Genomic DNA, 20022 nt, shown 5'->3' on the forward strand with positions numbered 1-20022 from the left:
TTTATTGTAACTACTAACAGGCAGAAGGTAGCCAGCCATTGTTGTGAGAGGAGTTGAGCAAGAAATTATAATACTAGGAGTGTTTTAAGGCCTTTATTGGTGTCAGCAGTTACCAAAACAGATGGTTTTGACGAAGGTGAACTCTTGTATGCCAAGGTGAGACCCCTCGCGGCCGAGGCCCGACTGGCGCACTCCCCCGAAGGCGACCTGCACCGTTGACAACACCGGGTCATTGACTCCCACCATGCCTACGTCCAGGGCCTTGGCCACTCGCCATGCCTGCTGAATGTCCTGGGTAAACATGTATGCTGCCAGACCGTAGGACGTGTTGTGAGCAAGTTTTAAAGCCTCTTCCTCTGTCGTGAATCTTTAAAAGACAAATCGATGAATTTTATAAAACCTTTAACTATTGATAGACATTATTAATCCTTGTAAGTTGTAGGAAGTTTTAGAATGAAAAGTGATGCGGTTGGGTAGAGCCACCCATTATATATATGGGTCTTATGGGTCATAAAAAATACACCATAAATAATGTAATATTATAATTTCATGATCATTAACCTGTTCCAAGGCCACGGCGCTATTGTCAACCTGTCCCACATTCACGGTGCGATCGTCAACATGCCTCGCGGTCACGACCCATTGTGAACATGTCCCGCATTTGCCGCGCAACCCTAAAACGTCTCCTGTAATAACGGAGACATGGTCTTTTCCTCCTGGGTTTGGGGATCCATTACGAATACCTCTCACAATCGCCAAAAATCATCGTTACCGGCTAAACCGGTGGCTTTTCCCGGAGTCGCAGAGATATCATCATCGTCACTTGCAGTTGATGATGATTAGAAAAAATTCTGTGCTGATCTAGTTTTAAATTTGAACATATTTTCCCCATCCATCTCTACATGTGTTATACTTTGAATGTTTGATTAGACCTGCTGACATGTATTGTAAATCCATGTTAGTATAGGGGTTAGCCTGTGGTTGTTGTAGTCTGGAAAATTGTATATTCAAAAACTCACGGCATCACGACGACAACAGGACCGAAGATTTCTTCTGACAACATAGCAGAGCCAGGCTTCACATTTGTGAGTAACGTTGGCTCATAGAACAGAGGCCCCATGTAGCTGGCGGGGCCTCCACCAACATGAACCTTCGCACCTTTGCTGACCGCATCGTCTACGAGCCGCTTGACCTGCGACACAGTTTAGATCTAGTGTGGTTGTGAACACAGCTAACCTTGGTCTTGGTTTAGTTCTTGTTCATCTCTGAACAAACCCCTCATGGCTCTTATTGTGCCTTAAGCCTATCCAACAAAAGGTTGACATTACAAAGTATAGTAACAAGACTAGGGTTTGGACTGTTTCCTTTCAATACACTTTCAAAATGCCAATGGTGTTCAAAACACACAATGAAATGGATAAAAATCTTATACAAATGGATTGAAATATTAGCTTTTGTTATTTTAAAGAAATGGTTACCGGTACTGTGTAAAACAAACAAGTATACAGTTATATCTTTAATACCATTATCACCATCACTAAATGTTGTAACATGTTGGAGAACATATTTTTTCATCCATAATATATCACCAATATGGGCAATATGTGAGTTATTTCCTGAAGTTTACAAATCATTAATGTAGCGCAGCTTGACCCAGATACTATTTGTTTTACTACCAATTAATTATGCTATCTGGATGACATTAAAAAGACCAGGGTGTGGGAAAAAATACAATTGGAGTAAAACGCTAAAAAACTTACAATCCTCCAAACAAATGTAAATTGTTGATAATGTTTACCTTATCAAGCTGATCAGAGTTGATCAGTGGCCCAATGTTGGTGAGAGGAGCAAAGCCACTACCCATGTTAAGTTCATACTTCATCTTCCATGCCAGCTGCTCTACAAACTTGTCAAAAAAGTTGATGTGCACCAAAAACTTGTTTGGGCTCACACAAGCCTGTAAACACATGAAGTCCTCTTATGTGTACTGATCAAAATTCGTTGCCTAATAAATAAATTGACCTCATAAAAAAAGTTATTGCTGTGGTATCCAGATTTTTTTACATTGTTCTTTGTTATGTTATCTGTTCTTGTAACTTTCAAATTATTCTGTTACAAAGATGCCCTTGTAATACATGAACCGATACACGCAGACATCAACATAGTGACAAGTGAACAATAACTAAAGTGTGTGTGTCATGTAAATAGACTAACTAACTAATGTATATTTTCTACAGTTTAGTTTAGTGTTCAAGTGAATGAAGATCCTGAAGATGGCGGAACACCATAGACGAGATGCTTGTGAGTCTCAACCGATTTTTTTAAAATTATTGAACAGAGGAAATCCTCAAAGTAAATATTGACTAGCCGAGTACTGTACCTGTCCACAGTTTCTAAACTTGGCGTAGAGAGCGCAGGAGACAGAATGGTCCAGGTCAGCAGAGGGGAAGACAATGAAGGGACAATCTCCCCCCAACTCTAGGTTCACTCTCTTGACACCAGTGGCACACTGACCATACAGACACTTGCCTACTTCCGTGGATCCTATGCAAATCAAAGATAAAATCATTTCCTTTATTGCCTTACTTTGATCGCATGGATGGTTTACACTGACTGGGACGGGTGGCGTCGTCCTGTAATCCAGCTACTAGGAGGTCACGAATTGTGGATATTTATAGGCATGCACTGTGGATGTGATACTCCCTGGTATGGATTAACATCCGCACGAGTGAGTACTACGACTATCCGCAGTACTATCCTGATAATTAGACCAATTCGTATACACCAAGGAAAAATGTGGTTCGGATTCCACTATAAACTGTAGGTCCCTTAGTTGCCATTATCTGTATGGGCTATTAATTAACAGCTGTGTCTAAGGAATGTCGGCCTTAGTCACTAACAAGATTACAAGATCGCGCCACTCATCCTACACTCATCTCCATTCATACTTGGCTTAAAATACCTACTATCTATGGTCGCCATTTCATTGAACAGTATTTAACAGTACAGTAGACTCCCTCTTATCCGGACACCTTTTAACCGGACATCGGTTTAACTGGACTACACTCGGCGGTAATGACATCTCTTTAACCAGACAAATTTTATCAGCACATCGGTTTAACCGGGCTAGATCGGCAGGAAGTGGGCGGTACTGAAACGACTGTTCTCGTGGAAAAGATTTGAGACCAGTGATCACGTGTCTAAAATTTAGACTCTAAATACAATGCTCCCCTAAATTTAAGTCAATTACTGTATACAGGATGCATTAAAACTGTCCGTTTTAATGAGTTTTTGGGGACGGCTGTTTAACCGGAAAAACCGTTATCCGGACTGGCCTCGGTCCAGAGAAGTCCGGATAAGAGGGAGTCTACTGTATTTTAACAGTACAGTCTAATGTGAATCACACATGTTCAACATTTCTCTGGATCATAACCCACACTTTAAGACGCCTAATTCAAGAGGGACAGGTTTTAATCCACCCAATTTATGAAAAGTTGATGGATTTGAACAGCTTATTTCTTGAGAATTCAAGATTTTTGTACAAAAAATGCCTCTAAGAAAAAAAAAACCGGCTGCAAGTGCAATACCACCAACTCACTTTAAAATGACATGTCTAAAATGAAATGATTAGTATTTTCATTAGAGTTTCCATAGTGTTAAGTAGTGCTCTCAAAGGAAGATGAAGCCGTTTTAGTACGGTGTATCAAACGATACCATCCAATATTATATAAAAAATCTGATATTAAATAACAACTAGGTGAAACCCGTCGAAATCGACGGTTACTTTCAAGGCTTACGTTAATTCGTCTAACTGCGATAAATTGAGTGAAATATACATATTTTGAGCATTTAGCATTGTTTAAAGAGTAATAAGTGTAAAAACAATAATGATATTAATTGCGTTGCCAAATTTGGTTGATCATTCAATGAATAAAATATTCCCCATATCGTACGTCATTGGAGTTATTTAGTATGTTACATTTGTTATTTAAATTAATAAATAACTGGTACTCCAGCCCCATCTTCAAACTCTCTAAAGATATATTAAAGTGTTTTGCTTTGTTGCTATATATATATATAAAAAAAAAAAACAAAAAAAACAAACAATTTGCATAATAATCTCACTAGAATATCAATATAAAAATGTCTGATAAAATCAGCTCATATTAGAAATATTAAAATTTTTCATATAATTGTTCATACTAAAGATTATTGTAATAATTAAAAGGTTATCCAATACTCTAATAGTTACTGGTACATCTAGGAGGTGGAAGTATCATAACCAGTAAATGAAAGCCCGGCCACTGAAGGGTGAGAGCATAGAACTTTACCCACAGCTGCAGAATTTGATTTAGAACTTGTAACAACATTATACACTCCCTTAGGAAAACCTGGAACAAAAGTAAGACAAACAAATTAAAACAATTTTAAGTGCCAATTAATTATGAAATACTCACAGTTGCAAGATATAATGTTTTACTTATTTGCTACAAAAAGCTTTAGACACACTCATTATCGTCTAAACTGATAAAGGTGTTGATACATATATTTCAATTCAAGTTTATAAATTTTTCGTAAAATGAGAAACAAACTTGAACACATTTTCTGAAAGTCTGGCCAGTGCAGCTTGGTACAGGATGGATATCAGTAATTGACACTTGGCTACTTTTTCAGTGGCTTAATGTTAATTTCACTCTAAAACTGGCTACAACTTTGACACGGGATCTCGACTAACCCTTATAGTGAAGGGGTGAACTCACCAGCCTGTTGCAGGGTGGAGGCTGCAGCCAGAGCTGACAAAGGTGCATCCTCGGCTGGTTTAATGACACAGCAACACCCAGCTGCCAGCGCGGCCGCCGTCTTGCGTAGCAGCAGCGCGTATGGAAAATTAAACTGCAAAAGAGGTGTTATCTCAATCCTTAATCAGTCTATTTAATATATGAGAAAAGACATTGTTTAGTATTCAAACAACTGTAGTTAAGAATTTAGCTTCAAGTTTGTTTGGTTAAGATTGGAGAGCGCAAGAATATCTATGTACAAGAGAAAGAATCAACACATGATTTTTGGTAACCATCATCACTTGATCGTATTCCTTATTGGTCAATGGGTTTGAGGTACTCATGAGCGTCGTTGCCCCGTGCAATCATCAGCGTCTCCTCTACTCCTGAACAGGAGACACTGAGTCTCTGTTCTGTACATTCTCAATCCCTCATTTTATGTCCTGCATTGTTTGTTTATTAATTACTCTCCCCAAATAGTAAGTTGGGTTTCTCTTGTATTAGTATCTCCTTAACACAGTACTGGGTGTCTAGGGACTATAAATATCGAGAATCGAGATGAGTGACGGCCGGTACTGAACCCCGTTAAATCTAAATAATTTTACTTTCCCGACCTTGTAAAGCATAATAGCATTGACTATGGTCAAAGGTAATAGAAAGCCTAGGAATTTCAAACCTCTTACCTAATTAAGGAAACGAGAATTTTGATTAAACTAAGTGGTGCGGTGGAGAGGAGTACTTCAGTTTTGATTCCGAATTAACTATGTGTAACTATGTGTTGTTGTATCAATTTCGTGCAGTTTATCAGAAAAACTTTTTTCTTATCTCTCCTTTTCCCCTCATGCCTCTATTTCCGTGAGGGTAAAAAGGCTAGTTAACCATACACAAAGCAGTGTATACTCACTGGAGTTATGATGGCTACGACTCCTATTGGTTGTCTGAGGTACACAAGCTGTTTGCTGTTGTCTCCACTGGTTAATGTTTCTCCCTAAGAAAAACTGCTGTTATGTAATGATTTAGGAACAAAAGGGAATGAAAGAATAACTTGATGAAAATTGAAAGAATAGGAGTAGTTATTTATTTAAATATTATCTACAAGTGTACAACTTATTAAAGTATTTTTGTGACAGGTAGCCGAATGAAACAACGAAAATGCACTACGAATAAATGATTTATTTACTTATGATAAAAACAGTGGTAAAGTATTTAGCTATCGACTTGCTGTAGGAAAGATGAGAGATTAGTCTACGTTTCGTTTACAAACACGATACTTATTAATAGTTGCCAATACTAGCTGACGATTAAAAAGAAATACAATTCGGATATGAGTCGCTTAGATTTACAAAGTTAAGTTACAGATTTTCATGTTAAAATACATTTTAGAAGAGTGAGGGAAAGGCGACAATTTAGATGACCGACCGAGCCGAATTTAGAATTTAGACTAACTGAACTGAGTGCGCTCTGCCCGTAGCCCAGAGTTGGGCGTGGAGGGGAACCAGCCAATCGCGTTGCGGCTATGCCGCGTGACGTCAGTGCAAGCCCCAGACAGTGCTGCTGCCTAACGATTCATCAGGGCATTAGGCAAACTATAGCTGCGCATTAACTGATTTCATCGAGTGACTTGCTGAGCTGTATCAGCAAATTCCAGCCATGCGCGTTACACTTTCCGAGAACGTTGGCCCGACCCAGCGCTGAGCCATGCTGACGGAATATTCCATGGTGAGGCAACTGGTTGACGCAAAAAGCTGGGAGGTTAACAGTCCAATATTACATACCCTCTTTTTATATTTGAAATAAAGCAAAGCTTCTGTGACGGTAAAGACAGGGTTTCCTGAGGGTGTAACCAAAACCTCCCCAACTGATATGTAATGGGTCTGGGAATTTTTGGGACCGTCACATCCCCCTCCTCCTCAGACCTTGCTGACCCTAGCAAGAGGTACAGCAGGAAGCAGTGAGCGAGCCTTGCACCTGAGGACTCTCAAATCTCCATACTATGGTTCTCAGCCACAGGAATCCGGTCAGCGAAGCCCAACGCCACACCAAGGCCAATTTAAACGCCCCGTAAAATGTAACTTAATGAATTTAAATTTTCCAAACGAAAGACCCATAGAAAGAAAATCATATAATTGAACTCTTTAACGTCATCGCCTTTCCCTGTTAATGCCATAAATTTAACTAATTACATCCATAACTCTGGATTCCAAAAACACTAACATTCAACCTACAATCCTTACATTATATATAAAGTTATTCAATTTAAACAGCAAGTCGAAGCAAAAGAATGAAAAACAATAAAAGACAACAACTACAATAGATAAAATCCTTCATAACTGGACCTAACACTAACAAACCATTTTAGTAACATACATTAATTTTAAATTTCAAAAATAAAAATCAAACAAACAGATCCAAAGCTATCCTCATCAAGTAAAATTTTAACGATCATTGCTACTGCATTAATACAGTAATAAATCAATAACTTAAACAAACAATAATAGTTATGTTCATCTCAGATAATGCTTGCTTCCCTCGGATGAGAGAATACACAGACCCACTTATCTTCGGTAATGATTCAGAGCAAGCGCTCCTGCCATGCTGGTTAGTAGTCCTTAGAAATATAAAGGTAACAATGAATTTAGGCAGTCACAGCCTAATCTATAAATTCTCCCCCGGTAATATCATGGGGTGTATTACAAGTTGGTTGATAAATTTGAATGTAAAGCGAATACGGTTTGCAGCAAATATTTCTCAGCCGAATATAAGGGGCGTTTACAATTTTCAACTTAATTTAGTTTCGTTAATACTGAATATAATGTACCAAATGCCGAAACGAAGCAAGCACTGTAGAGCAGAACATGGCACTACTAAGTGTCAACAACAATGAAAAAAACTATTATAACAAATGAACATATTAGATAAAAAAAAGAAAGATACTTATGAGTGCATGCAAGCAAATTCAGTAGCAATCATGAACTAATTAAACATGGAAACTGATAACTCCGTTCAACCCGAATTTTCTTCTCCGCCTGCACACTTTGTTTTACGTACGCCTTCCTTAATTCCGGGGTGTTGTGTCGGCGATTCCACTTACCCCAACCCCGTTTCCCGAACTCGGACCCATAGAGTCAGTACGGACCCGGCAGTACCGCTGTATGTGGCCTACTTTGTTGCACCGCCAGCAAATTATCCTACCAGGGGCGGAGTTGGTTTTATTCCGACAATCTCGGGACAGATGGCCCTTCGCATGACAACTGAAACAAGTGACATCGGGGGTGGAATTCATTTGGAACACCCTGCGATCAGGGGGAGGTCGAGGGTTTGTTTGGTTCAGCCTACCACGTAAGGGTGTATACACCAAGTCAGGTTCGATCATTCCCAAGTTGGAAGTGCCGCCTCGGGTGGTGACAGACCGGAGGCGTCCCGCTTCCGCCTTCCTGCCCATCACCCTCAGCTGTTCGATAGACGTGATATCAAACATTGCCAAGCGGTCTTGTAGCTGAGGATTCAAGTTATGAACGATTTGCTTTAACTTAACCTCCTCTGACTCAGTAGTTGACAACCGGCCATACAGCCCTTCCATGGCTGCTATAAAGAGGTCAATCGGTTCAGTGTCCCCCTGGACGCGGTTGAATATCTCTTGCTGGAGATAGATATCATGATTCGGGTGTTGGAACACTAATTCTAAGTCCCTACTCAGCTGCTCCCAGCTACTGATCCGGCCTATCGTGGATCTATACCACAACAGGGCAGGACCAGCAAACAGGTCAACAGCCGAGTCAAACAGCTCAGCAGTAGTGACTCCTCGAGCCCTACGCAACTCCTCAACACGTTGGAGAAACGCCCCTACACTCTGTGACTGGCCATCGAACTGCAGCCCCCACTTATACACCGGCACGCATTTCGCAGATCGCGACGGAGGTGAAAGTGTTGTTGACAAAACGCCAGGATTGGGGGAATGGGCAACCGAACCCACCCGACACAATGCTGGTGTTAAACTGCTAGCCTGATTCACAGGTACTGGTTCATTGAGTGGAGGTGGCCCTGAGGCCTCTCCTACCACAGCCAGTGGCCTAGATTCCTCTGGTGTCTCAGTGTGTTGTGCCGATTGTCCTTTTTTACTTTCCACAATATCGCATAAATTTTTAGCGCGCCCTAGCAACGCATCATGCTGTCCGCGTTGAGTAGCATCACTAGATGCGCCTGTTGTGATCCGCTCCAGGCGCAAGTAGGTGTGCCAAATCCGCGCCACTAACCTCTGCCCCTCTGTGTCACAGTAATCCCCCTCATATTCCCTAACCGCGGCGGATAAAGATTCTACCTTAATTTCGCAGGTCCCTAGTTCCGCATCAACATCTAGGGACGCTACAACAGCATTATCCACAGGTGTATTCGCTCGAACACACCTCGTAAGCCTTTTCCGCAAATCGTCTGCAGTGCCAGTAATTGGTTGGCCCCGAATTTTAAGTTCATACTGATTTTCTTCCTTTTTCAGAAAATACGCGTTCATTGTGTAGGCCAAAACTAGGTTCCACAATTGGAAAGAACAGAACATTCACAGAAACAACAGCCTATTTACTCTTTACTCCCTCTTAACAAGTTAGGCCCTACTATTTAATTTATTAATCAGTTTATTAATTAATTTGTTAATTTATTCAATTTATTAATAGCCGTAGACCACCAACAAAATCACCAAAGTTCACGGTCGGTCACTTTAATAAGAAGATAATTTCTTGAGTCCAAATTAATGCCTCGGCTTATCTAAACACTTAATATACCTTTTAAATATTCATAATCCCATAGGCTAACAACAAGTGACTAGAACCTGAGCCGGCATGAAAAACAAACGCGACAAAATTTCAAAATATTCAACAACACCTAGATTAACTGCAGGTCATAAGCTCTATCTTAATTAGCCTAGGTACAGCTATACCTAAAATCTAAGGTGAACTAAATGTGCTGGCATCCGTTGACCTGACATGGAAGTTGATAACAAAACCCACACTCAATTCCGGTGTCTTAAATTCACTTTAAAACCAAATGTATGCTGAACTTAATTTGTAATTAAAGGGAAGAACAAAATTTGTATATGAAGAGAAAAGAAAAAAAAATTTAAAGCAAATTAAAATAAGTTATAAAATACCCAAAGTCCAATTAGGCTAAAAAATAGGCTTTAAATTGGATTATTTTTGCTCATTCTTACTGATCCACTTCCATGACGCCGGGATTAATCTCCAACACACTTTCAAATTCACCACAACTAGGCTATATTTAATTAGCTATGAACTAGGTTATTTTGTAAACGTCTCAAATGTCTAATTACCAACTTATTATTATGTAAATGATTATATTCCAGCCAATATGGCTCCACAAAAGAATTTCAACTAGGCCCTACTCAAACAATAAATCGGAATTGTATAACTTCAACATCGGACCATCGCCCTTCCCCAATAAGTCAAACTTCACTAAGACACGGCTTAAACTTTAGATTTACTTTAATTTGTTTATAAACTAAACCAACCTTCCATTGCTGCAGCTAGAAGCTCTCCTCCTCGCTGTCTATGTTGTTGTTGCTGAGATTTTGAGTGAAGTGGAGTCTCTGACTCTGAAGTTCAAAGTTTCAAACAGACGACGCGACGCGACGACGTATTGCCAGTGGGAGCAAAACGAAAAACTAAACGAAACGACGGGAGCAAAACCGAAGCGGACTGAGCGAGTCGCGACAGGCAACCAAAACGAAATTATGATTTCCGACTAAGTAATTGATTGCGCGACAATAATTAAATAGCCAATCAATTTAGGACTCTTGAACCTAACCCCGCACTGACACCAAATGTGACAGGTAGCCGAATGAAACAACGAAAATGCACTACGAATAAATGATTTATTTACTTATGATAAAAACAGTGGTAAAGTATTTAGCTATCGACTTGCTGTAGGAAAGATGAGAGATTAGTCTACGTTTCGTTTACAAACACGATACTTATTAATAGTTGCCAATACTAGCTGACGATTAAAAAGAAATACAATTCGGATATGAGTCGCTTAGATTTACAAAGTTAAGTTACAGATTTTCATGTTAAAATACATTTTAGAAGAGTGAGGGAAAGGCGACAATTTAGATGACCGACCGAGCCGAATTTAGAATTTAGACTAACTGAACTGAGTGCGCTCTGCCCGTAGCCCAGAGTTGGGCGTGGAGGGGAACCAGCCAATCGCGTTGCGGCTATGCCGCGTGACGTCAGTGCAAGCCCCAGACAGTGCTGCTGCCTAACGATTCATCAGGGCATTAGGCAAACTATAGCTGCGCATTAACTGATTTCATCGAGTGACTTGCTGAGCTGTATCAGCAAATTCCAGCCATGCGCGTTACACTTTCCGAGAACGTTGGCCCGACCCAGCGCTGAGCCATGCTGACGGAATATTCCATGGTGAGGCAACTGGTTGACGCAAAAAGCTGGGAGGTTAACAGTCCAATATTACATACCCTCTTTTTATATTTGAAATAAAGCAAAGCTTCTGTGACGGTAAAGACAGGGTTTCCTGAGGGTGTAACCAAAACCTCCCCAACTGATATGTAATGGGTCTGGGAATTTTTGGGACCGTCACATTTTCAAAAAAATATATGTTATAGTGTTGTTTTATTTTTAAGGGGAGGGGGCGAGCTGGTCTAGTGGTAAAGGTCCTGGGTTCAAGTCCCGCCAAATCACCAATGGATTTTATCAAAATTATAATGCCACAACCACTAGGTCTAGCCTGAAGTAATGTGTAAATCAATTTTGGGCGTGTGCCTAGTGTCCTAGGGCTAAAAAGTGTTGTTTTATCACTATATATATTGTTCCTTCGATATTTACTTTAGACAGTGCTAGTACATTTTTGTGTATTTTTGAGCAGGTTAGATTTGTTGATGTTGAATTAATGTATTTCTCTAATGTATGGTATATTTAAGAGTGTGCACTTTACCCTTTGGTTGTACACTAAAAAATCAGTGGTTAATAAATAGATTGAGTTATTTCATTAACAAAGTTTTAAAGTTACAGTATGTGCCAAAATAACCAGTACTGAAATCAACATCCTATATATTAAAACAAAACAGGGTTTTTTAATTTCATGATTCTGAATCAACCACTTGACGGATTTTTATGATTTTTGTGTTGAAAGAAACATAATTTTGAGAACTAGGGAATGTTGAAGCCATAATTTTAATTTAGGGTTTCAGTTTTTTAGAAATTAAGTTAACAGCTCGTATTTTATTAATTTTCATTACTGTTTATTTAGGCACATAAACAAAGAGAAAATGATAAATAAATACCAACAGAAACTTGGAAGTAAACTTTGAAACACACTTTACTTAAAAAAATAAAAACAAACATATAGCTTAATATAATCTTAAGCTGATACGTTCAGACACAAATTCTAGAGGGGTTCCATTATGGCTGTACTAACAAAACTTATTGAAAATTCAGTCATAAATGACATTTACCTGTATCCTGGTCGCTTCAGCAGCAAACATGTCGACAAAGGAGTTTCCATAGGCAACCTCAGCTATCGCCTCCGCTAGAGGTTTGCCTGTCTCTAATGTTATGACCTCGGCTATCTCCTGAGCATTCTGGTTCAGCAGCTCCAGCCATTGCCTCAAAAGCATTGCTCTCTCCTGTCACATGTTTGGATACATATAGGAATGAATGTAAAGTAAGAAAAGCAGAAATCTACAAATTTATAGTGGGGTGTTGGCAAAAATGTGGTAAATAAAATGAAAAAAAAAAATATTAACTGAAAAGTTCCTACCAATTTAATGAATTTAATGTGCATCGTGTGAAAACAATTATACTCTCAGTCTCAGATTGTTTTGATGGATATCATTTTTGTAATGTGATAAACACCTCGTTGGAGCTACATTAGTGTGACGTCGCCGGTGTGACGACGTCTTAACTTGACAGGAGACGGGACTAGTGAGAAATAAAAACTACATAATTAGATAATACCACGGGCTGCACGGACCGGGATAAAGGTGTACGGTTGCAGGACTAGGACGGACTGACGTAGTGGTTAGATGCACGGGTATAGCGTGGTCGCGGCAGCCAATGGGAATTTATTAAAAATCACCTGATATGACGTCACAGACGTGGCGTGATGTACACACACACTAACACACACTTACATTTTATACAAATCTGGTTTCCTACAAGAAACGCTGTTTTACAACTATAATATTGAATACATAAAATCATTAAATATACTACATCCCTCCCGTGTAATTTTTATACACATCTCAGCAAATATAAAAGTTTAAAACAAGTAAAACAAAACTATTAATTTCAAAAACAAACTTCAAAAATCACACATACAATTTTTACAAATCAAGGCGTTCGACTGGTTTTATTATTCTACTGGGATATCTACGTGCTGTTGTAGTAACAGGTGTTTGGGGATGTACAATGGGCGATTGTTGTGGAGAACGGACCATGGGAGTGCTAGGTGAGGAGGGGAAGGATGTATGACGTGTAGCAGGAGTACTACGATCAGGTGATCGGTTGGATACGCTGTGTCTATTTTTAGACTGGGAGTGGGATTGCTGTAACGGAGTTTTGGGGGGATCAGCTGATGGTACCACTGCCGGCTCACATACGGTTTCAGAATGCGCATTCCTGTCATTGTTACTACTTCCCTGCAAACCTACCAATTGATCAATATGTCTCTTCCAAACAACACCTGAACTTAGTCTAACTTCATACAAAACATTACTCAATCTTTTATGTACAGTACCTTCTACCCATTTATCTTTTGAGCGGTAGTCTCTAATTAATACAGACTGATTTGGGTACAGAACTCTGGTTTTATTGCCACCAAAATACTCTCTTTGTTTGTTTTGTTTACACTCAACATGACTTGGTAAGTTAGGTTTTAGCAAATCTAACCTGGTCCTTAGGGGACGTTTAAACATCAGCATAGCTGGAGTTTCATTGGTAACAGCATGCACGGAGTTTCTATAGTCAAACAATATACGACTTAGAGCAACATTAAAATCAGTGTTGTCATTTAGTGCACATTTAAGCTTAGTTTTAGCATATCTTACTGAGTTCTCGGCTTGGCCGTTTGATTGGGCATGATAGGGAGGTGAGAAAGTTTGTATTACTCCATTTGACTTTAGGAACTGTTTAAACTCAAGTGATGTGAATGGTGGACCATTGTCACTGTGACAAGTTTCTGGCAAACCAAATCTAGCAAACAAATCTCTTAAATGTACAATTGCTTGTTTGGCTGAGGTGGAACCTACTTCAAAAGCCTCCAGCCACTTAGTATGAGCATCAACTACAATTAAAAACATTTTGCCTCTTATTGGTCCAAAATAGTCCAGATGTAATCTTTCCCAAGGCTTAGATGGATAGTGCCAATTATGCAAGAAACTTTTAGTTGGGTTAGAACGTTCCATAAGGCAGGAAGAACAGCTGTTTGCTAAGGCTTCTATGTTTTGGTCTATATTTGGCCACCAAATATACGACCTTGCCACTGACTTCATTTTTACGATTCCCATATGACTACAATGTAACTATTTTAAAATGCCCATTTCTACAGTCAATTCTTCCTTCCTTTGGAAATAAGGTAACATATCACCTCTCTCTTCCGGCAAAAAACTAGGCCATCCATGCAGGACATAGCTACACACTTTGTGTAAAATAGGGTCTTTTTGCGTTTCGACTTTAACGTGTTCAAAGGTTAGTGGCACTGAGCTTTCAAAAATACAATTTAAATATGTGCCTTGCCATTGGAAATCATTACTTTCCATCGGATGTGGAACTTGTAGTGGTAATCGTGACAGAGCGTCTGCGTTACCATGACTTACTGACTTAACATATTTGATGTCAAAAATGTAGCCTGACAAAAACAAAGCATATCTTTGTAGCCTACTAGCTGCAAAAACTGGCAACCCCTTCTTAGGGCCAAAAATACTTATTAATGGTTTATGATCTGTACATAAGGTAAACCTTCTGCCATACAAGTACTGGTTACACTTTTTAACACCGAAAACAATGACCAGAGCTTCTTTTTCTACCTGACTATACTTAACTTCAGTGGGTGACAAAGTACGTGAAAAATACGCAACAGGTTTCTCTATTCCTTCACTTGTTTTGATACTTAACACACAACCTAGCCCTGTTGAACTTGCGTCAGTTGCTAATATTACAGGCAAACTCGAGTCATAATGAGCAAGAATAGGGGCATTTGTCAATAATTCTTTAACCTTGTTGAAAGATTGCATACATTCAGCATTGAAATTAAATGGAACATCTTTCTTAAGCAAATTATATACAGGACTCAGAATGGTAGACATGTTAGGAATGAATTTTCCGTAGTAGTTTACTAAACCAATAAAAGCTTTTACTTCAGTTACGTTCTTAGGTACAGGTGCTTTTACTATTGCTTCAACCTTGGCTTGGGAGGTGTGGAGACCTTCCTTGTCGATACAAAATCCCAAATACTCTAATTTGTCTGAAAAGAACTTGCATTTACTCTTTTTGATGGTAAACCCCTTATCATTTAGCCGTGTAAGAACTTCCCGTAACCTACTCAAATGAGTGTTAGTATCTTTAGCTGTAATCAAAATATCATCCAAGAATACTGCCACACCTTCCAACCCTTGGAGTGTCTGTTCAATGACCTTTTGAAAAATGCCAGGAGCTGATGAGATACCATATGGCATTCTCTGATAGGAAAATAGCCCTTTATGAGTACTGATAGTGCATAATTTCTTTGACTCGTCATTTAATTTAAGTTGCATGTAAGCTTGACTGAGATCAATTTTACTAAAGGTTTGTCCACCTTGTAAATTAGCAAATAGCTCATCGATTCTGGGTAGAGGATATTTTTCCACTTCTAGGAATGGATTTAAAGTTACTTTAAAATCCCCACAGATTCTAATTTCCCCACTTTTCTTTAAAACTGGGACGATAGGCGTCCCCCAAGATGAACTACTTACAGGTACTAAAACTTCCTCAGTTTGTAATCTTTCTAACTCTGCCTCTACTTTACTTTTCAACGAAAAAGGTATCGGTCTAGATTTGAAATACTTGGGAGTAGCATTCTCTTTTAACTTAAGCTCTACAGGATCTCCCTTGTACTGACCTAACTTGTCACTGAAAACTTTTGGAAACTCTTTTTCCAAATCAACTACAATTTTGTCAAACTGCTCATTGTGCGATAACAACTTAAAATTTTTGTCACTCAACAAATTGGTTTTGAACGATATATTTACCCCTAATACTTGAAGCCAATTACGCCCCATTAATGGATGTGCGCCTTTCTTAATCACATACAGATCTAGGTTATCCTTGAAATCCTGGTAACTAACATTCACTTTTATTTTACCAATAGGGACAATAGGTTCGTTAGTGTACGAACTTAAGGATAGATCATTAGGCTGTAATTTACAAAATGACAGATTTTTGTTGTAAAAATCCTCACTACAAACACTGACACTAGCTCCAGTGTCAACTTCAAACGTGACTTGTTTACCTTCTACAATAGCATCAATTTTAAGTGGAGCTACTTTAACGTTGACATTACGATTATTATCTACCTCAATTTCGTCCTCAATTTGAAATAGTGTAGCAATATCGTCAACATACTCATCCAAACTATCATTAGAATTTATCTGAGATTTCCTGTCAGAAACAAAGTTATGCATTTTGTTGTTTTTACTAAACTGTCCATTAGTCCTTTCAGTTTTCAAATTGTTCTTATCATTCTTAACAGTATAATTTTTGTTTGACTTACCTAACAGCTTTGATCTGCACACTTTAGCTAAATGATTCTTTTTTCCACAAAAATGACATACCACAACACCCAATAATCTGCACTCATTTCTCATGTGACCGAAGCCACCACAACAAAAACACTGCACTGATTTGTGTTGAGGTCGAGGTGTTGACTTTGACGTTTGATTGTGCTGCTGGGCGCCGCCGCTGCTCCCTGAATCTCGTCGTCGTTGTGCCGCTGCCACTCGCAACACCTTGCCGCCGCTGCTGCCGACCGTCAACGCCGCTGCATTCTTCTCCGCCGCTTCCGCTGATGAGACGATTTTCACAGCTTGATCAAACGTTAAACTGGACTCTGATAACAGTTTCTGTTTGATGGTGTCGCTTCTTATTCCACTAACTAGACGATCTCGAAGAAAGTCGTTCAACGATGCGCCGAACTCACAGTGCGTGGACATCTTCTTCAAATTTGCTACATATTCGGCAACTCCTTCCCCCTCTAATTGGTTGCGTTTACTAAACTTGTAACGTTCCGCGATGAATGATGGTTTAGGATGTAAATGATCCTGAATTAACTTTACTATATCTTTAAAAGATTTTGCGTTAGGTTTATCGGGCGTGCACAAATCGCGTAACAGATTGTACGTTTTCTTCCCGACTACTGTCAATAAAGTACTCACTTTTTTGGCATCACTAATCCCGTTACACTCGACAAATAACTCAAACCTTTCAACGTACGAGGTCCAAGATTCTTCACTCCCGTCAAAGTCTCCGATTCCGCCGATGATTCCAGACATTGTATCTTGTTCAAAGAAGACATGAGATAAAATTAACACTGGGTTGTCGTAATCGGACATTAACCCTAATACTTATAAAAATACGGTCGAACAGTTACACCGCACACACGAATAGTTAGGTTCTTAATAACGCCATTGTTATCACTGTAACTTCCTCGTCGCCAGTGTGACGTCGCCGGTGTGACGACGTCTTAACTTGACAGGAGACGGGACTAGTGAGAAATAAAAACTACATAATTAGATAATACCACGGGCTGCACGGACCGGGATAAAGGTGTACGGTTGCAGGACTAGGACGGACTGACGTAGTGGTTAGATGCACGGGTATAGCGTGGTCGCGGCAGCCAATGGGAATTTATTAAAAATCACCTGATATGACGTCACAGACGTGGCGTGATGTACACACACACTAACACACACTTACATTTTATACAAATCTGGTTTCCTACAAGAAACGCTGTTTTACAACTATAATATTGAATACATAAAATCATTAAATATACTACAATTAGCAACTGTAATTGAATAACTAGGAATTTTAAATGTTTCTCTGACTCTTTAAAATTTAGTCTTTGTAATATTTCATTGAAAACTAAAATGTTACATAATTTTTCTAAGTATCCTCTTTCAAAGGAAATAGTTATTTGTGTAACTAGTCGTGTTACACATTATATTTTTCCTACAGTCACTATAAAGCATATAAATAATTAGTCTTTCAAACACTATACAACACGTTTTTAGGTTCAGCTGGCAACACAAATGGTGCCCTAGAGAAAGTAGTACCCGCGGTCCGTATCACTCCGCTATTCTTCCTCGGCAAGAAATGTGCTCCGCGTTTTGAGAATATAGTTCCGTATGTTTTTGTAATTTGAAGTGGTTTCCGCGCCTAAAAAAATGCTTTAAAGGTATTTTCTTGTTTATTAAGATCGTAGGAATGTTTTAAAAATGTTTAAAAGAAAAGTCCAGAAAGTTCAGAAATACCGAAACTATAAACACGAAATGACAGGATAAATCGTAGTTATAACAGTCAATCAGCTGTTCATAGTATTATTATCTTTAAGTGTTGCCAACCTATTTCCAAGCGTACACGGATTACGTGCATAATAGAACCACGCTGTTTTGTGTTGTTTCGTTGGAATCCTGATGTGCGGCAAAGTATAAACCGTACGACAAAGTATAAACCGTACGGCAAAGTATAAATATGCAGCAATTAGCAGCTTTCTGTACTATAAACAGTACAAGGAAGCCAACTTTTTCGGGTGACTGTAGGAAAAATAATTTCTACTGCAATATGACGCTTTGTCTTTTGTTTTTCAAAGTTTATTGTTGATTTACAGTTGATAGTATGACACACTCAGTAAAGACGACCTGTTTTGTATTATCGGATCTGCACAATACCAGATTCTAATTCCAGTTGCGATAGGAGTCTCGAGTCTTTCCAGTCCGATTCAGTAAAAAAAACAAAAAAAAAACAGCACCTAGTGATTAGGTACTTGGTTTAACTTATTACCTGTGAATCTTTTTCAATTAATAAGTACAAAACCTTATTAGCATATACTTATTTAATACAGATAGGTCTCAATGGAATCAGAATTAAGTTAGAAAAATTACGAATGTAGGCTATATTTTGTTTTACTAGATTTAAATAAAATATTTTTTGTATTCAAAGCAAAGTTTTGTGTTCAGTAAACAAATATTTTTATGTAGTACTAGCTGAACCCGGCAGTCGTTGTCTTGCCTTTGACTATTTATAATCCCGCGGGCTTTGCCCCGTTTAACTTCTTAATTTTCAAGATGATCTCGTTCGCATGGCTCATTCACGTCCTGGTTGAAGTTCGTTCGCTACGCTCACTCACCTTTAGGTTGGAGCTCGTTGTAGTATAATTGTTAAACTGAATAATCTTAATTCCCATTAGTCGATGCTTACATCATAAGGCTTCAAAACTTTACATTTATTTAGCTTATAGTTATTTAGCTTATGCATCATTTTCGGTAATCCGACACCCATCCAGTCCCAAAAGTATTTATTGGCTTATCGAGAGTCAACTAATAACTTCCCCTACTATTCTTCTCCGGCCAACTTCAAAGATCTTCTCGGACAACTTACCAAGACAAATATGCTAGAGTCTTTTGACAAACTAACCAATTTTTTTTAAACAAAAAATGTAAAATGATTTTTGTCACTAAACTAATTCCTCATTGTTACCTGTGATGGAGACCTGCTCCAGTTGCCAAACACGGCGTTGGCTGCAACAATGGCTTCTGTGACATCCTTCCCATCCATATCAGGAACAGCTGCTATCTCGGACATGTTGCAGGGGTTGAAAACTGAAAACGTAAGCTTACTGTCAGCTTCCACCCATTCTCCTCCGATGAACGCTCGGTCCTGGACCAACGGAAAGTATTTGTACTCTTTGCTGTCATTCGCGTAGCATAGGTTGACGACAAAACACGCGACGGCAAGTTTGAAGTGCATGCTGGGAAACCGTGTTGGAAAGACAGATCCATTCTAAGGTGGTCTGGGTTGAACTGGGTGAGCCGGGTATCTGATCTGAGATTGCCTGATCTTCGTGATAAGAGACACAAATGTACTCACGACATGTAAACACACATGTGAAGTCATGTGACAAATGTACTTGAGTTCAAATGGATATTTCAAATAACGAGATAGATTTCATAAAGTTTTTGAGACAG

General features: G+C 39.0%; 1 protein-coding gene across 1 annotated transcript; it reads right to left on the minus strand.

Moving 5' to 3' along the window:
* Window positions 1-87: 87 nt before the first annotated feature.
* LOC129002293 (succinate-semialdehyde dehydrogenase, mitochondrial-like) lies at window positions 88-19778 on the minus strand. Its single transcript, XM_054429983.1, has 9 exons — window positions 19535-19778; window positions 12259-12429; window positions 5683-5766; window positions 4761-4893; window positions 4284-4391; window positions 2381-2544; window positions 1799-1957; window positions 1020-1192; window positions 88-367 (listed from the first exon to the last, which is right to left on the minus strand). Exons 1-9 carry the CDS (start codon window positions 19637-19639, stop codon window positions 103-105), a joined length of 1362 nt encoding a protein of 453 aa, XP_054285958.1. The 5' UTR covers window positions 19640-19778; the 3' UTR covers window positions 88-102.
* Window positions 19779-20022: the final 244 nt, after the last annotated feature.

This window comes from Macrosteles quadrilineatus, unplaced genomic scaffold (genome assembly GCF_028750875.1).
Source record: "Macrosteles quadrilineatus isolate MER2022 unplaced genomic scaffold, UCM_ALF_1.0 Scaffold_9__3_contigs__length_116548681, whole genome shotgun sequence".
Lineage (NCBI taxonomy): Eukaryota > Metazoa > Arthropoda > Insecta > Hemiptera > Cicadellidae > Macrosteles > Macrosteles quadrilineatus.

Bases quoted from the DNA above. Each gene is read 5' to 3' on its own strand.
- LOC129002293 (XM_054429983.1), bottom strand. From the start codon at position 19,639: ATGTCCGAGATAGCAGCTGTTCCTGATATGGATGGGAAGGATGTCACA. The intron at 4,392-4,760 runs GTGAGTTCACCC...CTTTTGTTCCAG, and splicing joins CTCCACCCTGCAACAGGCTG to GTTTTCCTAAGGGAGTGTAT. The intron at 368-1,019 runs GTGAGTTTTTGA...TGTCTTTTAAAG, and splicing joins CCTGTTGTCGTCGTGATGCC to ATTCACGACAGAGGAAGAGG.